This window comes from Grammomys surdaster, unplaced genomic scaffold, assembly GCF_004785775.1.
Source record: "Grammomys surdaster isolate TR1022 unplaced genomic scaffold, NIH_TR_1.0 126066, whole genome shotgun sequence".
In the NCBI taxonomy this organism is placed as follows: domain Eukaryota; kingdom Metazoa; phylum Chordata; class Mammalia; order Rodentia; family Muridae; genus Grammomys; species Grammomys surdaster.
Window position 1 is genome coordinate 5,646,255 of NW_021620876.1, and position 24,121 is coordinate 5,670,375.

General features: G+C 39.0%; 1 protein-coding gene across 1 annotated transcript in view; it reads right to left on the reverse strand.

Moving 5' to 3' along the window:
- Positions 1-24,121, reverse strand: part of Morc1 (MORC family CW-type zinc finger 1) — a 175,977-nt gene that overhangs the window by 52,504 nt on the left and 99,352 nt on the right. The window contains exons 15-17 of the mRNA XM_028755604.1: positions 15,556-15,684; positions 12,492-12,597; positions 8,899-9,037 (exon numbers count right to left, since the gene is read on the reverse strand). Coding sequence (XP_028611437.1) covers positions 8,899-9,037; positions 12,492-12,597; positions 15,556-15,684 — 374 coding nt within the window. The remainder of the gene's footprint in view (positions 1-8,898; positions 9,038-12,491; positions 12,598-15,555; positions 15,685-24,121) is intronic.

A 24,121-nucleotide genomic window follows, 5' to 3' on the forward strand; every position in this document is an offset into this window, starting at 1 on the left:
CTACCTCCCTTCCTCCCTCCCTCCCTTCTCTTCTCCTAAGGTCTACAGGGCAAATTTTCACCACCACTTGCTACTTCCTTTTCCTACTTAAAAAGCTTCTAAGCATGTCTTGTGCTATCGGAGTCTCCGAGAGCTCACTAGTACATCAGCCCTGTTGGATCTGGACGACACTGTTGTTTCCTTGCAGTCAGCCACGACTTCTCGTTCTTACAGTCTTTCTGCCTCCTTGTCTACACCATTGAGCGTTGAGAGGACATCCCATTTAGGGCTGAGTGTTCCAAAGTCTCCCACTCTCTGTGCATCAGCCAGAGAAGCAGCTCTGTGTTAATCACCATCTACTGCAAGGAGAAGCTTCTCTGATAAGGGATAAACAAGGTATACAACAGTATGTCACTAAGAGTCACTCTTCAGTGGAGCATCACTAGGTGCATTAACCATAGACTCCAGGACGGGCACCATGCCCCTGGAGTAGTTAGCCAACACAAAACAGACTCCATGTGTTTTGCTGTTGTTCTGTTTGGATTTGCTTTGTTTCTTTTGGTTCATTTGTTTTGTGGTTTTTATTTGTTTTGGTGTTTTTAGTTTTATAGTTTGTTTTTCTTTTTAGAGAACATGAAATTGGGTGGGCAAGGGAGATGGAGGATCTGGGAGGAGTTGGGAGAGGGAGAACATCAAAGTATATTGTATGTAAAAAAAAAAAGTTTAATAATTAAAACAAAAAAAAGCCACTAAAAAAGCTCAAGTGATCACTTTGCCTTCCAAAGCTGCATAAAACTGACAGAATCCTGAAACAGAAATCACCATTTAACTCTAGAGTTTACAGTTTCTTCCATGCATGTGAGATGGTTCCATCCTTACAGTGTTAGGCCCTGGGGTATCAGTAGCCCTTCTCTACATAGAGTGGTCAGGGAAGACAGGTTAAAGAGTTAAATGCACCTGCTGGTAAAGTCTAGGGTGGAAACAGAATCAGAGAGGGATCCAGTCTGAATTTTACCTGAGCCTATAGAATTGTGGTAGATGATAGATCGTTAAAAAAATGTAGGAGTCAAATAAGTTCAACAAGCACTAAGAAGCCAGTGGTACTACATACAAGTTCAAAGTCACAACAGTAATACATTCTAGATCCTTGAACTAAATTCAAAATGTGAATCCAGGTTCCAAATAAGAAGAGAGATTAATGCCAAACAAGATGAGAAACAAGACTCCTGCTACCAGGGAAGGACACAGGCACGGTGTGTCCAGAGCAGGAGGCTTAGAGGCCAGGTTGTCCCTCAGAGGGGAACAAAGAGGAGCCTGGGAAGGGAGCTGAATACCTATACCTCCCACAGCTGTGTTAGGGACAAGACTCCAAAGTACAACCAGGATGCTGGGGAGCCCCTGATGGTTCTTGGTTAGACAGTACACTAATTGAGAACTGGTGGTACATACAGTTCAGGTCTTTAAGGAGGTATGTAGGGCAGAGATCAAACAGGTACATTTACATTAGAATCTAAATGAGTATTGTCTCCTATAATTATTTCAGGCCACACATCCAATCCTCTCCTCTCATGCTTACTGATGTGTGGAGGAATGACTGACTAGCATGTAAAGGCAGAGGAATGTAACACAGCATGCTTGCATGCAACTGCCAAAGCTATTTCTGTCCACCAAAAAAAGAGGGAGATAGTCCCCCTCTGGATTTATAATCATCTTGGCCTTCAATATCAGTATTTGTTCATTTCTGAAAAGCCCAGTATCAGATGACAATAGGCAACGTTCCTTAGTTCTAACCTCCTGAAAAAAATAAAAAAGAGGTGGGTAATTTATGAATCCAGAAGTTGGGCATATACCAGGCCCTATAAATCACAAGCCATTATACCAGGCTGATGTCTTCCCTCTAGCTAATGATCCTATCTAAGAATGTTTAGCAAACACAAACTGCTGTTTTGACAGAATGTTTAACACCATCTTCTTAAGATGATAATTTGACCAGACAGTTCAAGTTGAGGAGAGAGGACCACCCTCTGATGTCCATCTATTGTGCACAACACTGAGCCAGGCATGGTAGTGAGAGGAACAGCAAGACAAAGGCAGCCCACTGTCCCTGCCTTCAGCAGGCTTCTGGATGAGTTTATCACAAGAAATTCTTCTAACCTCTCATTACTACGTGTGAACTCAGGACCCACAAGTGTGAACACATCATGCATTTTTTATCTTGGAAGAGTCATGCAACACGGAGAAATGAGGTATTTGTAGCCAGAGTAATAAGGTAAAATATTTCAACTACAATGAAAATAATAGACTCTTGCAAGACAGTTCTTTAGGTGCCATAAATTTCAGAACATAGATGCTGGTGTAAAGAGGTTGGAAAGTACTTGTGATAAATCAATATCCTTCCTAAGGCATCTGTCACTGTGGTGACGCAGATTTGAAATCAGCAACCTACACAATAATGGCACATTAAAGAGACTAAATTCTAGATAGGAAAATGTGTTCATATTCCCCATTACAAAGTTCTCTTCAGATATGTCATTTTAACTTCAAAACCACAGCTAAAAATTTTGCAAGCCGCCTTTGCTCAACATTTACAGCGACAATGACCAACAGGGGAACTGCCAGATTATTTAAGTTCAATTTTTTTGTGTATCCACATCAGCGCTCCAACACTAGAGAAAGCTATTGCTGCCTTTCCCTTTCAAGAGGTGTAGAATTCCACCAGGACTGCTCATTTGGTGGGAATACTATAAACAAGACAAATGGAATCCAAATGTGGATGCTTTACTTCACTATAATTCACTCTACTTTGACCGAGTGTTAAGAAAAAATTGGTCTCTGGTAATATATGATGCAGAAGTTCCAAAGTCTCACCTGTGGAGGACCATTCAGTCTTACTAAATACATTATCAAATTATTCATTCAGTCCTCCATGTCATTTGGTAAATAACTATCACTCAAATGATCCAACACTGGATGTTGCATTGCTAGGATTCTGAATATGAATAAATGAAAATTTCCTTTCTAAAAGTGCATAGCCTATTGAATATGTAAGTATCTGTGATGGCAGGGTGAAAGGGAAAATGTGCTCTAAGAAACACATGCCAAAGACAAGAGGACCAGAAGGAAAAAGGTGCTTTTACAGGCTAGGATGGATAAAAATTTCACATCAGGTTTGGTATCAGTTTGTGATCAGATGGGACCAGAGAAGGGGCAGAGGCCACTGTAGAGGAGAACGGCAGGAACACAGGTTCTCAGAGCAGCACCGATATGAGGAACATGTGGAAGAATGCAGAGAAGAATCAGGCCAACCGTAAGACAGCATGTTAGGAAGAAAGCAGTCTCAGATTTCAGAGAGACTTGACTTCAGGCTAACAAATTACTATTAGGCACGAAGTCTAGAGGATGCATAAGCAACACAATATGCACTGCACAAACATACAAGTTCTGAGCACCCATATGGCAGGTCACAACCATCTGTAATTCCAGTTCCAGAGAATCCAATGTCTTCTTCTGGCCTCGATGAGCACTGAACATACATGTGCAGACATACATGTAGGCACCCCGCCACGCACACAAATAAAAAGAAATTATAATTTTAAACAAGAGATAAACATACTGTAGTAGGTCAGTTGAAAGCATGAAACTATGATTCATCTTTTAATGGCTGAGGGTATTAAGGATATTTTAATGTGGTCCCAAAATGCCTGAATCAAATGTAACTAAAAGTAAATTCTATGTGCAGACTCATCCTTGATATACAATGGAATATAGTAATTTAAGCTGTGAGTTAAAACTAAGGGAGGGGAACTGGAAGCTTAGAAACTCCTAAACTGCATAGAATTTGATTTCATAGGTCAATGGTATTAAAAGTACTGCCTCAGTATATTAGAAAATAGAAAAGCAATTATCCAGTTAATTTGTCAAGCAGCAGCAAAGCACTCAAGCCACACATGAACATAAAACGCTTTTCTTGGCCAGCAGGTGGCGCTTGTCACTCAGTGTAGAAAGCAGGTAATAATGGGAGAAGGAAGCCGACACTGGAGTTGGGTACAAATTCCTCATCCATATGTTCAGAAGAAAGATTGCAAAGGATTGCACCAGTCACACAATTTATAACCAGGGTTTTGGCTGGTTGACACAGAGTATCAATTACACAATTTCTTTATTCTAGAAAAATGTACCACCATGGGTGACAGATCTTGAGGTGGCCTTTCTTTTCAGCTTACTGAACTAAGGCGTTTCTTTTACCAAATATGATTTGTCACATACCACTCTGCTGCTCTACAAATGTGTCAGTGGCCTTTTTCTTCTGTATTGTTTTTTCCCTGTGAGCAAAACTGGTGTAAAAATTAGACAGAAAAATCCTAATGTCACCAATGTATAACTCGATTAATTATTTGACTCTCTCTTTTTAGTTATAATGAATACTAAGTAGCTGAAATGTTGTAGGGAGTATGTATAACCATGTAGGAACGCAGCTTCAGGACAAGCTATGGCTTCCGCACTAGACGACAGGCATGCCAGCCATTAGGATGACTCTTCTACCATGACAGTTTTCTGATTGACTCTCATTTGGGGGTTCCTAGAGGTAAGAGACTGTCATGCCACACATAGATAGGCTGTGTACAGGGTGGAAGAAAAAAAAAAACAAAACAAAGCTGCTGGGTTTTTTGAGGAGCAGAATGATCTTGGAAGTTTGGATGTAGAGTGGTCCTTAGTGTTGACTGTCAACTTGACAAGGGTGGGAATCACCTAAGAGACAAGCCCCCAGTGATAGATTGTTTAGATAAAGTGAGCCCCTGGCTTAGATGATTTGAGCTGGATCTAACTTGAAAGTTTACTTCCTGTGGTCTGGCTTTCTCCAAGAAGGTACTTCACCAGTTGTCAACGGAGGGAAGCAAAGAATAGTACTACCCCGATACAACCCCTATGAACCATGACAATGACCACCTTGGCAAGATATTCCTATGCATGCAATAAGTTGCATGCTCATATTGATGTTAACGAACATCAGTCTAATTGTACTTACAGCCTACTCAACGGGAAGAAAATCATGCCCCAGGACTGGAAACCTAGCCAGCTTAGTATGGCTAGTGAGGGCATGAACCTTAAGAGAGATCTACCTGACAGTTTTCTAGACCAGAGTACTTCCTTACAACATTCTAAATCTTATCCTTGTACCCAAAGATAGGGGTAGCTACCAGCCTTCATCAGAGAAGCCTCTCTTTATAGCAAGTGGAGATCTTCATAGAAAGCCACAACTGGACACAGAGCAGAGATCAATACTCTGTGAGGAGCCTTGACTCCCCTGATATGATGGGCTCTATCCTTGTACTGTGAGCCAAATATACCTTTCTTCCTTAAATTGCTTTTGGTAGCGGCATTTTATCACAGCAACAGAGAATTAACTAAGATCCCTAGTTACCCTCTTCATTTCCCAGATCAGACTGTCAGCTGCCATTGATGCTGGAACGCAGAGATTCAAGGCTAGATGTGCAGAGTATGATGTGGCTATATTGGCTGCCCAGAACTGCTCAGTGGGTAAGTGATCACTACCAATGAGAGGCTAGAGGGAAGAGCAAGGAGGTGGACAAGCATAATTACACAGTTTATACTTTATGACAGCCTGGCTTCGAGAGAATAGACAAATGAGTGCCAGTCGAGAAACATGCTGAATCATGATAGTAAATTAGCCCGTCCTGAGTTTCCAGCAGTGTTCAGCCTGCACGGAAATTTGGTTTATTTTGATACTGAGTGGAACCAATGCTGCTTCTCTGACCTTCCCATTCCCACATCTGTCAAATGTCCTTATGTGAAAAACATTCTAAGGGTACCAAGAAGACAACATCATACCGTCTGTGCATGGCTTTCAGGCTCGCTTCTGGCACTGGGTAGATATCTCCAAACAAGAATTATTGAACACCCACATTATTCTCATGGACTCTTTTCATAAAAGAAGAATTGAGATGCCCTTTCAAAATTCCCCTCTTCTCGTAATCATCATATTTTATAAAGAATTTCAAACTTTTGGAAAGATAACTATACCATATGAAGACTGGGCTAGCTTTTTTAAATATCTAAGTACCCCATGAGGGACAAGAGCAGTGCCCTTTGTCAAGTTCTTATTTACACTGTTCTTGCCTTGATAGTTCTCTCTGATTCCTTCAATTTACTCTAACTAGACTTCAAGAAAGAAGTTCAAGGTCACTTTCCCTATAATACGTACTTACACTAAATCATCCTTCACAGTCTCTTTAGAATAAATTTCTATACCATTTCAGGTGTGATCAGGGATTACTGAACTAACATTGTCTTATTGTGGTTGGTAATTTGTAAATCATCATTAGATTTGGTCTGCAAAGAGACTGTTTTTTACCTGAGGGTGTAATATATTTACTATTTCAACAATGGCCTGTTGAGTGCCCCGTTCCTACCAGCCACTGAGCCATGATAGGCAAAGCTGAGACTTTTCCTGCCTCCAGGAACTTTACATTCTACTACTCCAGCTAATATGAACTTCCAACATGGCCTAGCCTAGGGTATACCCAAAATCAAACATTCAAAAGTCAATGACCATTCAAAATTAACCAGCTGCCTGGGTTACTGATAAGTACTGAATACTTGAAAGTATGTTAAGATTCTAGGAATGTTTGCCCATGTAGTTTTTTGTGGAAACTTTCCTTTCAGTAAAGGAAGACAGTGAGGATTCTTATATCCTTTGAACAAGATTTCTACATAAGTGGTGTTAAATTGCTATTAGAATTGGAATGAACTGAATCTAATAATATAATAAATATAATATAATATAAAATATAATATAACTGAATCTATCTGAGTCTCTTGACTTAAATTTGTGTGTGTGTGGGTGGAATCTACTGAGAAAGAGAGTGGGCAGATTGGATGGCTCCCATCTGTTGAATTCATCAGCTGCCATTAAAATTTCTATCTCAATAATTAATAATATAGTCCAACTTTAAACAAACAATAAACAAATTAAGGCTATATGAATGACACTATCAATATCCCATGGTCAACAGTGACCCGTAAGAAAGGAAAACAATATATTCAGAGATGGTCAAAAGATAAAATCAGTTCCAATGTGTTGAATGTTTTCCCAAAACTTCAAGGAGTAGAAGTCAAATTAAGAAATGACTTTTAAAATAGAGATATTTCCAGCTAGAAACCTCTAGATTTATCTATTTGCCTGTTAGGTAAGAAAATCACAGGCTCTCACACCTTTATTTCGGGTTTCTTTTAGCATACCTCAGACTAGATGCTTTATAAACTAAATAGAGAGGTGAAAGGGGTTTTAGCAGTGGGGAATACTTAGGGGATGCATTTCCCAAGTAATTGTTAGTGTCATTGCAAGATTGAACAAGACACTAGGCTAAAAGGGAAGGGCTAGTCCTGTGACCACCTCGGGTAGTATCTGACTTGCACAGCAGATCCCTAGCAAAGTTGGAATGTAAGAAGAGAACATGGTTACATTATAAGAAGCCAAAACTGGTGTAATATTAGATTGACTCCTACCCCATCACCGGATTTTCTATTCTAATGAGTCTTTCCTTTTTTGTTTTCTGGCATTGGCAGATGAGACATTAATTCTGCGTATTTACTGCTGACCTGCTCAAATGCTACTTGAGTAAACAAATTATATAAAGTTTAAAATGCTCAATTTGGGAGCTGACGCTACAAGCAGGGATATACCTCTTGGATCAGGGAATAAGGGCTGGGTACATGCTCAGTGGGTAAAGCACATTCGACATGAGTATGAAGACCTGAGTTGAATCCTCAGAGCCCATGTAGACCATGTACAATCCTAACGCTCCTGTGTGAGATAAGAACCAAGAACTGGAGACCTCCAGATGTTCACAGGCAAATGCAGCTTTGAACAACAGAGAGACGTTGCCTCAAACAAGATGGAAGGTGAAGAAGACCTACTGACACCCAAGATTGTCCTATGACCTCTGCGCATGCACAAGTGCACATGGGTGCTCTCATGCAAACAAATAAAAGTGAGAATGAAGATAAAAATACACTAAAGAGAGCTGGAGAGATGGCTCAGAGGTTAAGAGCACTGGCTGTTCTTCCAGAGGTCCTCAGTTCAATTCCCAGCAACCACATGGTGGCTCACAACCTGTAAGAGGATCTGATGCCCTCTTCTGTTGTATCTGAAGACAGCTACAGTGTACTCATATAAGTAAAATAAATAAATCTTTAAAAAAATACATTAAAGATATGGATGGGAAAAGGAAAGGAGAGGAGTAAAAGTTAAAAGAATGAGTAAGAGAAGATTGAAAGTAATCAAAGTATACCATATGTATTATAGAAATGTCCTGTGGACAGTTGATATATGCTAATAAAACGAAGATCATAGGATTTTTCTGTATGTCACATTTCTTTCACTAAAATTGCTATAACTCTCCATTCATCCATAATAATGTTTATTCTTATTGAGTTCTCATAACAATTAAAATGTACCTTTGACATTCCATATTAATAGGCCAGAGTTGTCTACAAAACAGTCTTTACCCAAAATGTCCTTTTCCAGGGAAGAAACCTGGTAATGCAGAGGATAGGGAAGGGGTGTAGCCTAATCTCTGTAGTCATGCAAACATAGTTCTCTGCCTTGAATACCTGACCCTAAACAAGCATACAACTGCAGAGTAGAAAGAAATGCCTTGCCCTCCACACATGCTCTGCGTGTAGATAGATGGCCTTAGATAATACATATGCAGATATTTTTATAGAACTCCCTCCCTTACCTATAGCATAATTCTCAGACACAAAAGTAAAAGAAAAGGACAAAATGGAAATTAAAAGAAACTGCATATTTTACTTGAGAAAACCATGCTGGTCAGTTTGCATGGATCAACAGCTCAGGAGCAATTGCTTAATTTAAAAAGATGAGTGGCTGCTCACCTGTGGCTGCGATTCCACCAGCCTGTCCTGATATCTCTGAACTGACTCTTGAAGTTGCTTTTCTTTCTCATCTTTTGATGATGATCTTCTGTTCATAGTGCCCAGTGGGATAGAAGGCAGGTGCTCCATCTGGTTGCAGCTTCACAATCAACAAGTAACAGATTAGCGTCTTGAGGCAGTGGGAAGGTATTTGCTGACCAGAAAAACAATTTACTTCTCTAAAGTGTTATAGTTTCTGCTATACACCCACAATTTGACTATAAAACAGGATTATACTACATCATAACAGTATGTAATCTTAAATGTCCAGTTGGCATGGGAAAGAACTACATAGAAAATGTAGAGACACATGTATTGACAAGGGTGTGAGAATGTGAATTATTTTGTTAATGGTCCACTTATTCTACATTATCATAAAAGAAAGTCTTTACAAACAATTTGTTTTGGATCATCTCAATCCTGACAAACATTTCCCCACCAAACCCCCAAATTTGGTGTAGAAATCTATGATATTACAAACAATTCTTCCTCTGAGGGACATGGACTTCTAGTTTGGAATTACTGAGAGAGCAACGGCGACCCTGCCACGTAGTGTTCAGGAACAGCTTTGGGGTTATGAAGGCTTGCACATAGCTTGACAGATAACTCTTAGTGGCCTTGACTGGTCCATCTTTCCCAGATGAAATGCTATCCTCAGTGGTCTAGTACTTTGTAATCATCCTGGCTCCCAGCCTTGCGTACTCTACAACCATGAACAATTCTCATCATAGTTATAAAAAATAAGTAAGCCTTTATTTTGGAAGGCTTGAGGCCATTTTGCTTTAAATTTTTTTTAAATGTTATAGTTATGTAATTGGAAGCTGAGTCAGAGAAATTGCTTTTTTTTTAAGTGAAATAGTTTGTTTAGTTTGTGTTAGTATCAAGACTTGATGCAGAAAAAGAACTGAACTATCTCTGAGTATAGCTCTGAGTCCAGGCCTGGCTGAGTATACAGTAGAATTATGAAATGCAGATGTCAATTGTTTGGGTCTCTTCTAGGTTAAGAAGTTTTCTGTTATTGACATGTGGAAGGAGGGGAGAGCTGCATCCTGTCACTGAAGGAGGAGGTGGAAAGAGTCAGAAAATGTACAGGTTTTGGGCTCAGATAGGGAGGGCCTCTCCACACTGCAAACAGGGAAGGAAATATAACGCAGAAGGAAACCACCCGCTCTGTTTTTCAGCACTGTGAGCATGTATTTTTCTTGACCCCTACCAGCAGAGACAGTGAGAAACTACCACCAAATTCAAGTACTGCTGTGAAAAATCACTTCATCCTGCCTTCATGTGGTGTTTGCTGTTATTGTTATTTTCAAAGAAAGGTGTTGCGTAAACAAATTCAAAGGATGACTACACAAGGATTTATGTACAGCCACCAACTACACGAATTTGAAGGCGTTTATGAAGCAATACTTACAGAGCACTGTTTCATTTGAGAAAAGAACCTCACAGCCATATTAAGTTTTTATTCAGAGCAAAGAAATGAAGTACTTTATTAAAATGAAGCACGTTCAGTTGTCTACCTTCAACGATTTTTGGACACAAATTTTAATATGCAGTACAACCTCTACATATTTTGCATCCTTTCCAAAATTGAAATGGTTTTGCTTCAGCCAAATACCAGGCATCATTTTTACCTCGCTGGTGAGCCCTGCATTCAATACAGATGAATGCATATCATAAATATAATGGGAGAGTGCTGGTAGCTAGTTCTCAGAGACTGTGACACAAATGTAGTTTCCCTCTGTGCTTGAACCAGAAAACAAACGAGACTTCAGCAGCCTCAATAGAACTGGCTCTATTTTAGTTTGTCCAGGCTGCTGGCCCTGAACACTACCATGGGGAGATGGTTTTAATCATTAAATGCATGTAAAGTGGAACTGAGTTTCATAGGATGTCATAGGATGTTTTGTGTCAGACTCTCTGCTTCAAGTTCAGCTCAAAGAGGGAATCCCCAGCAGGTCACTAAAGCCTTCTGACTATCTGTGCTTTCTCCTCTTAGAGATCGAATGAGTTCACAGGACTTTTGTAAAGATGCAAGCTCACCCTTCCATCTTTACAAAATTGGTGTTTCTGTCTCAAGTTCTGTTTACGTAGACCATTGTTCATTTGAATGCCTCCCACTAGCACTGACTTTGGTGGCAATGAGGAAGCAACTTTGGACAAGTGTAGTCTCTGTAAGTATAGACAATACCTTGTCTAATCTCACGACTTTGCTCTTGTACTCACAGAACATGCCCTAATACACAACCACATTATCTTTGTTTTTATGAGTTTATTTTCTATGATTCTTTCTAAACTTAACAGTGCATAGGTCTCCTGGTAAAGTTCAATGAAAGCGAGTCCAGCCTGCCATGTTGAATCAGAGGACTAAGTAAGGTCACAGGACTGATTCCCAGTCTTCCCCCAGGAGTCATCATATCCATACAACAGACTGTGAGTTCTGCGCCTGCTCCCAATTAGCTGCTCTTACATCTTGCTAAGCCTCCTGCTGCCACTTTATGCATATTTTATTATAATCTTTTCAGTGAGGATGAAATACAGATTGTCAGTATTATGTCATTATGTTTAAAGGTTCTGGGACTTTGGGGAACTAGAAATAGAAGCACTTTCTGGTATTTATATTCTTAAAATCCATCAATTTTCTGTCAACACAACTAAATTTGTCTTGCTGCCCCTTGCAAGTGGAATTATCTGGATGCGTACAAAGGACAAAGTTAATGTGGTCTTGAAGACGATTCTTCAATGCTCTGTGAGGCATCACTAGTTGCTAAGGGAAGAGGGCAAGAGCATCCTAGTTCAGGGTCACTGGGCAACTGGAAGTAAAGAAAGCTGTGAAAGACGATTCCCGGGCCTGTATGATTTGTTTTCAGAGCTGGATAACAATACTTGAAGAAGAGTTATTACCCTCTGGTTCATATTAATAAAGGTGATCCATTTCCTCTTCAGCTCTAAGGACACAGAGGAGATTGTACAGAGAAAGGAGTGCTTGGGTGGGGTGAGGGTGCTTCTATTAAACAGGAATACTCACTCCTTTCCCAAGAGAAAGGATATTAGTCTAAAAGGGCTTGTAAGAACCCTGACAGTCATCAATATTTAATCAGCCCTTTTTCCTGTTTAGTCCAAACTTCTCCCTCCAGCATACATAACAATGAAATCAATATATGACTTAAATTTAAAAAAAAAAAAGCACAAACTCTAACAGCTTAGTGCTCCTGGATGGACCCTCTCAGGAACACTCCTGTGAGATCAAGTTGTTTGTCTTGTGAGCAGGAACGAGAAGGCACAGCTCAGGAGGCCAAGGCTTCCTGTGAGGTTGAAGCCGCACATACATTAGGACCTGTGCTTTGTGATAGCAGATCTGTTTTAATCAATGAAAAAATTATACTAATAAGCAATATTCTCATAGATAGTGAGGAGTTTACAAAGACTTTAATGAGAAATAGGCCCCTAACGTAAAAATCTCTCTACAACTGACACTTTCAAGGTCTCTAAGGTAGGTATACCTCAGGAACTTGACATTGATAGAGAATTTTTAGAAAATTAATCAAAATTACCTGTTTTCCAGGTTGTTGACATTATTGGTGCAAATCCATACATCAGGAAATCCTTTTTCCTGGTAATTGGAAGAGGAAGGCAGGACTCTCCACTTGAGACAAACATCTGACCATCAAGACAAAGACACAAAAGAAATGAATCCATTTACAACAAAGTGTCAGTTCAGACATACCCGAAGCAGTGACCAGTTCAGCACATACCCCATGCCTGCTGGCACGTCTAGTCCAGCCTTCCAGGAGTTATGTGCAAAGCTCCTAGAAATGTGCAATCATCGTGACTGCGCCAGCTCCCTCCAGGTTGGTTGCCATTACTTGTGAGAAAGGAACCTTGCTAGAGAACCCTCGCCCTCTTGACTCCCATGGATTCCAGCCCATTCCCATCCATTCCACTTTCCATGCCGATCCACAGAACTGACAGAAAAAGAGAAAGCCAAGAACTCTAAGTCATTCACCCACTGCCCTCCTCTGCCCTTCTTCCCCTTGATCTTCCTCTGCAGCCTGCTCTGATTTCCTTGCGCTCCCCTTTACAATTCCTCCTTGCCTTTCGGCCCAACGCACACAGCTATCTTTAGGCTAAACCTAAATGTAATCCTGGATTCCCTCTCGACACAGAGGTAAACAGTTCCTGCCCTCCTGAGGCAGAAACAGTTTGCACAGCCGATAAGCTCCTGAACCACTTCCTACAGCCTGTGGATCTTGAGAGAATGACTTAATTTCTGTGTCAGAACAATCATCTGTTAAAAAAAAAAAAAGATATTTCTTTTTTGTTGCTTGTTTGGTTTTTTTGTCTTTGTTTTTTTCTTTTTTGTTTTTTGTTTGTTTATTGGATGTTTTATTTATTTACATTTCAAATGTTATCCCCTTCCCCCTTGATAAGCCCTTAGAATAGTGATCGAGAGAGTAATCACGGGACTTTATTTATTGCTTTGCTTATCCTTTGACTATCTGTGTTTATTGTCTTGCTTGTTCCTTGACTATTTACATCTATTGTATTGCTAGTTCCTCATCCTAGAACTGACCTTAATACTTCCATATAATTAAACAATGATATTTCTACTAATATTTATAGAAAGAGGAGCTGAGGAAAAAATGGTTGTGCAGTATTGATGATGATAAAAATCAACACCACTAAACACTTTCTTGATCACTTAAGGTTCATACTTATTAGATCACATGTTCACAACCTTATGACATAAGTGCTAACGGTTATAAGCACCCGTCTCATTTTCTAAATAGGTGATTAATCCTCAGAGATATCCAATGACTGCCGGGATCCCATATGATCTTTAGCCACCAGAATCAATGTTTACGTGGCAGGCATCAAATATACACAGTAACTATTGGGCATTATCATTGTCACCTGGCAGACTCTCACATACTGTCATCCATGGCCTCATTCATACTTTCTGAACATGTCATGTTCCATTTATTAAATCTCACTGCCACATATCACTTCATGCATTTCCATCTCTCCTTTGGGTCTTCTATTACAACAAGCTCTACCAGCAGTGGTCTGACCTTCCCTCATCAATTCAGCGATTCTAGTCCATTATCATCATGGCAGGAAGCATAGCAGTATGCAGGAAGATATGGTACTGGAAGAGCCAAGAGTTCTACATCTTGATCTGAGGACAACCAGGAGGAAACTCTCTTCTGCAAGCAGCCAGGAGGAGGGTTATCCATCCACACTGGGCAGAGGTTGAGCATAGGACCTCAAAGCCCACCCCCATAGTGACTCAATTCCTCCAAGAAGGCCACACCAATGTAACAAGACCACACCTCCTAATAATGCCCCTTGCCATTGGCCAGGCATATTCAAACCACCAGAGAGGAAATTCTCAGTATTGGGAAATTCTCAGTAGAAGGATGATTTGGCCCTGCATCAAATCATCCTTCATGGAGTTGCCTTACTGGGAGTTACATCTGACTCATTAATTCCCTCTGGAATGCTTGAGGAGGCGCTCTTCTGCTACTTGTCTCTCTTATCTACTGGATTGTGGGTGATATAAAGCATATTGTCCTTAACTCAAAGCCCTTTGGAGAGTAGCTTGAAGACGTATCAAGTGCTTGGTGATTTCATGTTGTTGCCCTTCTACTGAGAATTTCCCAGTACCTCTGTGGTGGTTTAAATATGCCTGGCCAATGGCAAGTGGCATTATTAGGAGGTGTGATCTTGTAGTGATGTAGTCTTGTTGGAGAAATTGAGTCACTTTGGGGCTGGGCTTTGAAGTCCTATGCTCAAGCTCTGTCCAGTGTGGATGGATAACCCTCCTCCTGGCTGCCTGTGAAAGAGTCTCCTCCTGGTTGTCCTCAGATCAAGATGTAGAACTCTTGGCTCTTCCAGCACCATGTCTTCCTGCATACTTCCATGCTTCCTACCATGATAATAATGGACTAAAACTCTGAATTTAAGCCAGTCCCAATTAAATGGCTTCTATTGTAAGTATTGCTTTGGTCATGGTGTCTCTTCACAACAATGAAACCCTAACTAAGACAGCCTCCCATTGTTTATCAAAAAACCTTGCCATGGAATTCAAGACACATAAAGGCATTTACCCAAGAAAATACTTCTATATTTTCTCATTGACTCATCCCCCCACTTATTTTGTTATTAAGATTACAAAGTTCCTATTAGCCTGACATACAATGTTATATATTAAAAGTCGAAAGGTGTTACATATTAAAGGTAGGAAAGTGGTTGTTTCCTAGTGCTGTATCACAAGCATTTCAAAGGTGCATGCATATCTGGTGTCAACCATCTTTCCCTGTGCCTTATCCCTGTTCTAAAACCCAATCATAGCAACTATCTCCTATGCTGTGTATGTCATGAAATCTTGCCTTCATTTTCACACCCCACTCTTCTTCACCACATGCTCAAAAACTCTTTGCCTCAATTCCTTCACATACCCAGCTTCCTCTCTATTGTACTTATTTTAAATTCTTGCCTAGATAGTAACTCCTTAGAAGCAAACACCAATTTTTATCCTGTGTCATCTCCTTAGTCCCATGACTTGAACATTTAGAAAAATCAAGAGTATTTGTTCGTTTGGCACTCAGCACTCACCGCATTGTAAGATGAATGGGATACCCATAGCTTGTCTTCTTCGCCATTGGAGAGACTCTAAAGAGCTGTCAGTGTCTTTGCTATGCTGGTATTTGAATTCGTCCCAAAACAGTGTTAGGTTTCTATTACCTGAAGGGGAATGAAACAGTAAAGACAAAATAAGTAAATTAACAAAGTCAAGGTGATTAACAAAAAAAAAAGTTTACGTGTAAGTAAAAACACAATATAATTTCAACTTTTTAGAAGCCAAAACATAAGTAAGAAATTGATGTATTGTTATCTCTGTTTGGTATTTATAGGCAGAATATGTTTGCTGATTTATATGCTCTTGCATTTTCAGATTACACACAGTAATGAGTACTATCTTTTCAATGAAACTGAAGACAACAGCAGTTATAAAAAGTTACACTTTTATTGTTGCAATAAAACACAGTGACATTTAAAGTATTATTCTTAAATATTCCCAGGAAGAACTATGCTAATTAATGTGTATAGGCCATTTTTAAAATTATTGCCACAAATATTCATTATTCCTATCACACAGACAGACTATTTTTGGGGCCCATATATCATCTCTGGTTCTGGTTTCTCCTTGGGCTGTGTTTTATGTTCCACTTTAACCCCAAGTTCTATAACCTTCTTTGCTTGGAAACAGCACTCATCTCAGAAGAACATTAGAACTTCTTTAAGAAGCTGTACTCTTATCCTTTGATCTAGAAATTACACAGCTGTGAACACATTACAGTATTATTAGAATAGCAAAAATTTGGAAATAACATAAAAGCTTATTGATGACTGATAAAGGCTCTACAAAACACACCTTTTACTTTTAAAATATACAAGGTAACACCAGAGTATAATGTTTTTGTAACTCATGTAATATCAGGTTGAAAATACTTTACCAGAAGTATGAAAAAAGAATATTTTACTTTTAAACATTTTAAAGATTTCTTTTCTATGTGTATGAGTGCTTTATTTACACATATGCTTGTGTACCATGTGTGCCTAGTGCCCACAGAGACCAAAAAAGATGTTTAATCTCCTGGAACCAGAATTACAGGTAGCATAAAATCCTATGTGGGTCCTGGGAGTAAAACCTCAGTCTTCTGCAGGAACACAGCCATTGATGCATGTCTCCAACCTCCAAATAAGGTTTTAATAGTAAATGTCTTTAGAGAAGAAAAAGGTAATGAAGAAAACTAAGGAAGATACTTTTACTTTTTGTGAACACTTTTTAATATTTATAGGTGCATGCAGGTACTATTTTTAAAAGAGTCTTTTCATAAAACATAAGAGCCATGTCTTCCTATTTCACTTAATAAGGCAATCACAAACTGCCTGGCCATCTGGCTATGGAACTTCTGAAATACATCCATAGAGAGTACTATTACCACTGTTCATATTTCCAAAAGTGTATCCTGAAGTATAAACCCTAGAGATACAGGAAACAAGGTGGTTCTTCACATGTGTAATTTTAAAACAAGCAGACCAAAAGGTCAGTCTCTGAAACAGATTTTCTCCATGAGCTATACACCTAAGAAGAAATCACAGATCCCTAAATTTCTGTCTTGATTCTTCACTAAATTTTTACTTACTCTTTTAACCAAATCCTCCTTAGGAATGGGCCTGGTGAGCTGTCCATTCAGACTCAGTTTCTGCATTTTGCTTATCATTTGGCCTTGAAATTTTCATCTAGCTGAGGCTGACTGAGGTGGTTTGAATGAAAATGGCTCCTATAGGTTCATGTATTTGAATGCTTGGTCATCAGTGGATGGCAATATTTGTGATGGATTAGGAGGAGTGGCAAGATTGGAAGAAGGATGTCTCTAGAGGTCGGTTTTGAGGTTTCAAAATCTCAAGTCAGGCCCAGTCAGTCTCTGTCTCTGCCTCTTATCCTTCTGCTCCCCACCCCTTACTCCCTGTTCCTTGCAGATCTGGATGTAGAATTCTCAGCTTCTTCTACAGCATCATGTCTGACTGTATGCCACCATGCTTCCCACCATGATGATAATATACTACACCTCTGAAAATGTAAGCAAGCCCCTAATTAAATGCTTTCTTTTATAAAAGTTGCCTTGGTCATAGTGTCTCTTCAGCAATAGAACATTGACCAATACAATGACTATGAACTTCGGATCTCACTGTCTCTATTTCTTAGCAAATGACTTGGTTTATGTGGTTGCTGTGGGTGCATCAAACTCATCAAAGCCAGGTGATGCAAGACACTACTACAAACTTAGTACTCTATAACAAGCACTGTACCAACTGAGCTCTATTCCCCACAGCCATGCTAGTTGATCATGGTCCACCTCACCATCCACTTCTCTAGATCCTGAAGGACCATTCCCTTGAATCTGAAGTGGCTCATGAGAGTTGCTTCTCTGATTTTCATATTAACTATTTTGTCTTTCCTACCCTGTGGATGTTCTATGGATTTCAAAGATATAGAATACATGCTGGCTGTGATACATATTATTTGCAAAATTTTGGGCAAACTGCTAAGGTTTCTTATCCATCAAGTGAATGTTGGGTAGACAATATGGTTTAGTAGGCAGAGGTGGTTGGTGCCAAGTCTGACAACATGAGTTTGATCTCTGGGGATGCACAAGGTAGAAGGAGAGAAGCACACCTTACTGTACGCCCTCTGACCTCTACATGTGTTCCCAGACATAAACAAAATAAACAAATATAAGAAAAATAATAAAAACTCAAGTGATAGCACATGTTGGCAAAGATGCAGAGCAAGAAGAATACTCCTCTATTGCAGGTGGGAGTGCAAACCTGTACAACTACTTTGGAAATCAATCTGATGTTTTCTCAGAAAACTGGGAATATCTCTACCTCAAGACACAGCTATACCACAGGGACAATTGATAAACTATGTTCATAGCAGCTTTATTCACAATATCCAGAAACTGGAAATAACCTAGAAGTCCCTCAACAGAAGAATGGACACAGAGAATTACATTTACACAATGGAATACTACTCAGGTATTAAAAACAAAAACATCATGAGTAATGCAGGCAAACAGATGAAACTTGAAAATATCAACCTGAGTGAGGTAACCCAGAGGCAGAAAGACATTCATGGTCATGGATGGAGCTGAAAACAATCATTCCAAGTGAAGTAATTCAGACTCAGAAAAATCAACATGCCACGTTCTTTCCCTCAAAACAAGACAAAAATAATAAGCTATATTATGAAAAGTGAATGATGACAGTAACTTGCCTTACAGGATCAATATAAAGATGAAATGTGAGATACATTAAAACAAAGAGTGAAAGAATTCTAGGGCAAGAGAGTCGTGATCTCAAACCTGTTTTACCATCTAGACAGAAGCGTCACTGGCCGAAACTGTTGAGTGTAACTACTTTGGAACCTGTCAGAGGACTACATAGTCAGTTCAGCTCCTAGCCAGTAGTCCCCACTCATCTACCTTAACCCTGTGACAGAAAGATGTGCTGGAGTCCCTGAAAAGCTGGTGGTCACATTGAGAACTCAGACTAAGCCAAAGGGTTTACCAATAACTGTTTTCCCAGTACCAGTGATCTCTGCTGTAACTGGTGCTCATGAGGATGAAGTAGGGCCACCGACATCACAGGTCTCCATCAATGCCATAAGCTCCTTCTCCATTGGCTACAGGAGATCTGAGGAACTGATCTCTTTCCTTCTAAACCTTTCATTTTTCTGTGATCTTACTTCTGGGAGCTATGTTTGGCAAGCTTGACAAAGGCAACAATCTGTACAAGAGAAATTTTAAGTGACCAGAAGGTAGTAGAAGATCAAAATATACCAGAGAAGACTTAAGTTTACATCTCAGGCTGATTCTCTGCCAAGAGACTTCCTTACAACAGTAAAACCCAAAATAAAACACAAGAGGCGGCAAAGGTCAGACTCAATCTCCAGAGTTACAACACTATAAGATTCTAACACGTTGTTTTCAAGAACAATATCCTAAGGCATACAAAGCAAAAGGAAAAGTAAGCCAACAGGAGCTTTCCTTGGCAAACATCTACAAAAACATCAGAGAAAACTCTAAAAGAGGGGAAAAAATTAAAAAAAAAAAAGATGTAAAACCAAAAGTACCAAAGAAACATGAATACTAGTAAGAGGCAGAAATTCTTGAGCATAGCCATCCATTAATCCAAATGGATACTTTCCCAAAGTATTCAGATTCCAGCAGGAACAAGAGCAAGCCAGTGAAGTTGAAGGTGCATAATGGAAATTATATGTATGAAGAGCAGAGAGGAAAATGACCACAAGAAAATGAACCAAGCCCACGAGGCCAGAATAACCCCAACAAGTGGACCAACATACATGCTGTCACAGGTTGAGAAAGGGAGTTAGGAAGATGGCTCAGCTGGTATGGTGCTGCAAGTATGGGAATCTGAGTTCAAATACACCACATGCACTTACAAAGCTGAACGTGGAAGTGGATGTCTGTGATCAGCACTGAGAAGGCAGACACAAGAAGATCCCTGGGTTCACTGACTGGCAGGCTAGCCCAGTCAGTGAGCTCTATGTTCAGTGAGAGACTTCATTATAAAAGCTAAGGTCATTTAAATAAATAATGACTGAATTTTCCCCATATTTGATTAAAGGCATTAATAAAAAATAGCATATCCAAGAACCTTAAGAACTTCTAAGTAGGGCAAACTCAAACATATAACAATACTCATCATAATCAAGCTGTTAAAAGACAAAGACAGGTGTGTGCATGCATGTTGGTGCACATGTGTATACATATATATTTACACATAAGTATATAATTACTGAAAATAGATTTGTTTTCATAGAATATAGTCTGATGATAGTTTTTCTCTCCTAATGCCTCTCAGGTCCACCCTACCTCCCCAGCTTCCTAACTCCAAGTCCTTTCTTTCTCTCTTTAGAAAATAAACACACAAACAAAATAAATGAAACAAAATTTTAAAAAAGAAAAAGCACAATAAACACACACACATAGCAACATTACGGAAGGAAAGCAGCTATATATTCAAATGAGAATGTTCTAATTTTAGTGTAGTAAGTATGATACATACAAAGAAAATGGCTAATGAATATATGTAACAGAAAAAGAGACATGAAGTGGAAAAGGGGGATGTCTACCTATAATCCCAGGACTCTAAAGTTGGAGGTGACATCCCAAGTCTGAGGCCAACCTGGGCTGCATAATGAGACTTTGTCTGAAAAACAGAAAATAGATGAGAAAGGAATTTAAGTGCTTCATTACAATAATTAGGCAGACACAATGGAAGAAAGTAAACCAAGAAACACGAGGCAAATTAAAAGCTGTAAGGCATCCAGAAAACAATCAGCAGAATGACCGAAGCCCCTCTTTATCGGGGGTTACTTTAGTGTAAAATAGAATGTAGTCTCCATTCAAAAGACACAGGTTAGAATGAATTAAAAATGTGATTTGTATATGTGCTTTCCAGATGCAAATTAGTTGCAAACAAGACAAAGAAGAAAGGTATCTCTTTTGATACTAAGATGGAAAGTGGTTACAAATAAAAGTATAAGAAGGAATATTTCTTGCAAACAAACAACCACAATAGAGTGAGCATGATTATGCAAACATTAAATGAAATAGATTTCAAACCAAAACTGGTCATAAGAGACAATGAAGAATCTTAAATATTAATAAAAGGTTCAAAAGAGCAAGAAGATAAAACAATTGCAAGCAGATACGCCTAACAATAAGCTAAAGAAAAACAGGAAGCCAACCAGCAACATTCAAATAAAAACAACTTTACAAAAGAGACTGAATACTTCATTCTCAACACGGTTTTTATGCTATTTATGTGATTCAGTTTTAGAAAGAAATAAGTATATAGAAAATTATTCATTTCCTCTGTGTTTTCCAATTTGTTGGCATATTGTTGTTCATAATAGTCTCTAATGATGCTTTGTGTTTTATATCACTGGTTGTAATGCTTCGTTAATTCCTTCTCTTCTTGGGGTCTTCTTCATTTTTTCTTCTTCTAACTAAAGTCTTGCCTGTATATCATTTATCAATCCATCCCTTTTAAAAAGCAGGTAGAAAATGAGTTAAAGAAAAGAACAATATACGTTATAATGAATTAACCAGATCTTAAAATTAAGTGTAGAGTAGTATGGAGCCACGTTCATGCTGTCATTGTGGCAAGCAGTAAAAATCAGTTGCCATGATCTCTTTGTTGGCGCTAATGTAACATATTTAAATAGAAACACTAGGCAAGAGAAATTGCAAGGGAGGTAAACTTCAGTACTAAAAATATCCTCAGTAAAAACCAATTACAAGAAGAATCTGTCCTGTCTTCCTGTGTGAGTTCAGAGCGGAGGTCATTGAGCATACACCTAGAGGGTAGCACTCTAAACCAGAAGCCTCCAGGTGAACGTCATCTCACCACACCTTGTCAGTGGACTTTCCAGTGCTAACACTGCTGGGAAACAACTTTCTCTTGCTGTAGCCAGCTATGGTATAGTTTTATGGCAGCCATAGCAAATGGATGTGCAATTCCCTCTAACTCCAGACTTCAAGCTGCCCTTGGTTCCCTCAACTGCCAAAAAGCTCAGACATCACAGTGTATTCTCTGCCTTTCCTTGCCTCTACAATCAGCTTTCTCAGATGCACCCCAGGAATATGGTTTAAATAATATGGCTTAGAGCTGGGACCTCACACCTATAATTCTAGCACTTAGCATGCTGAGGCTTTCTATATATTTGAGGACAGCCTAGATCACACAGAGAGTTTCAGGGCAGGCTAGATTAAAGTCTGTGACTTTATCTCAAAAATAAACAAACAAAATGAACAAATCCATAAATAATATCAATAATTAAATAATTAAAAAATAAATACAGGAGGACTAAAGTTCAGTGGTAAAACACTTTTAGCGTTAACAGTGCCCTGGGTGAATCTCCAATACCTAATGATGATGTGGATGATGACGATTATGATGACGATGATTCAACAAACTCCTTTTCTGCGACCTTTCTAATGACTTCCCTCAGTACCAAGAATAGAAACTATTTAATAGGAACTTTTAGAGTTTCTTTTATTTTCCACTTTGGTTCTCAGCTCATCCCATTCCTCTTCCCTGACCTACTACACTACACTTAAGAAATTTTCTGAATCCTAAACACAATCAGTCTTCCCAAATTCAGAAAGAAATAAAAAGGTGGGTAGCACTCAGTATTTTCTCTGACCTTAATAAAATGGAATTAGTTATCATTTTAAAAAATAAAACAAGCAAACCCCTCACTGAGTCAGGCATGGCAGTGTGACTGGTAGTCCCAGAGCTCAGAAGTCTGAGGGAGATCTCTGAGCCTAAAAGTCTGAAAACAGCCTGGGCCAAAGTCTGGGATTTTTCCATAAATTAGAAGGAGAGCTGGGAAGGGTGTATGTGAGCATTAAGAGAAATGGGAAGGGAAACCGATGTAATTATAATCTCAAAAATAAAATAGAGAGTATGTGTTTTCACTCTCACATGGAAAAATATGAAAAGGTAAAAGAAAAAGGAAAGAAAAGAAGAGTAAAAGAAACAGAAAGAAAGAACCGAAAAATCCAAATATTTGTGGAAAATAAGTAGTATACTATTAAGCACTTTGCTAGGTTGGATTCTGTTGCTATGAGCAAACATTGATCAAATGCAACTGGGAGAGGAACAGATTTCTTTGGCTTCCACATCTGTGTCATAGTTTATCAATGAAGGGAAATCAAGGCAGGAACTCCAGCAGGAACTGAAGAGCCACAGAGGAATGCTGCTTATTAGCTTGCTCATCATGACTTGCTCAATTTGTTCAATCCAGAACCACCTGTCCAGGCATGCCTCACAGTCACTGGACACCTGCCACTCATATCAATGATTAATCAAGAAACTGCTTCGCACACTTGCCCATAGGCCACTCTAACGGAGGCAATTGCTCAAGCGAGATTCCTCCTCCAAAACATCTGCAACTTGTATGAAGTCAACAAAAAAAGAACTTAACAGAATTGCCCAATGAATCCAAGAAAAAAAAATCATAACAGAAATTAGAAAATAATTATCAACAAATGAAAACAAAAAAACAAACAATAAAACCCACAATAAAACAAAATGTGTGGGAGACAACAGAATCAATGTTATGGTGGAAATTACAACTACAAGTGCTCATAAAAAAAGTATCTCAATCAAAAACCTAACTTTACAATTTAAAGAAAGGATTGACCAAACCTGAAGCTGGCAGAAAGTAAATAAAGGTCAAATACAAGATGAACAAAATAAATAATAAATCAATAAACATCAATAAAATAACAATTTAGTTCTCAAAAAAAATCAAGTGACTGACAAACAGATGGACTGAGAAGCAAGAGCTAAGAGATTCAAGTCATTAATGAAGGAAGGGAGGGACGTGACTACCCATTCTACACGGAGGAAGGATACTAACATGAGCAATGACATGGCAGTCAACTGGAAATGTACATGTAGTAGGCAAATTCCAAAAAAGATAAATCCTATCAAGATGAAACCAGGAGGAGGAAAACAGAAAGTCTAAACAGACTTATGACAAGCAAGGAATCTGAATCTGTAATCAAGAGCACAA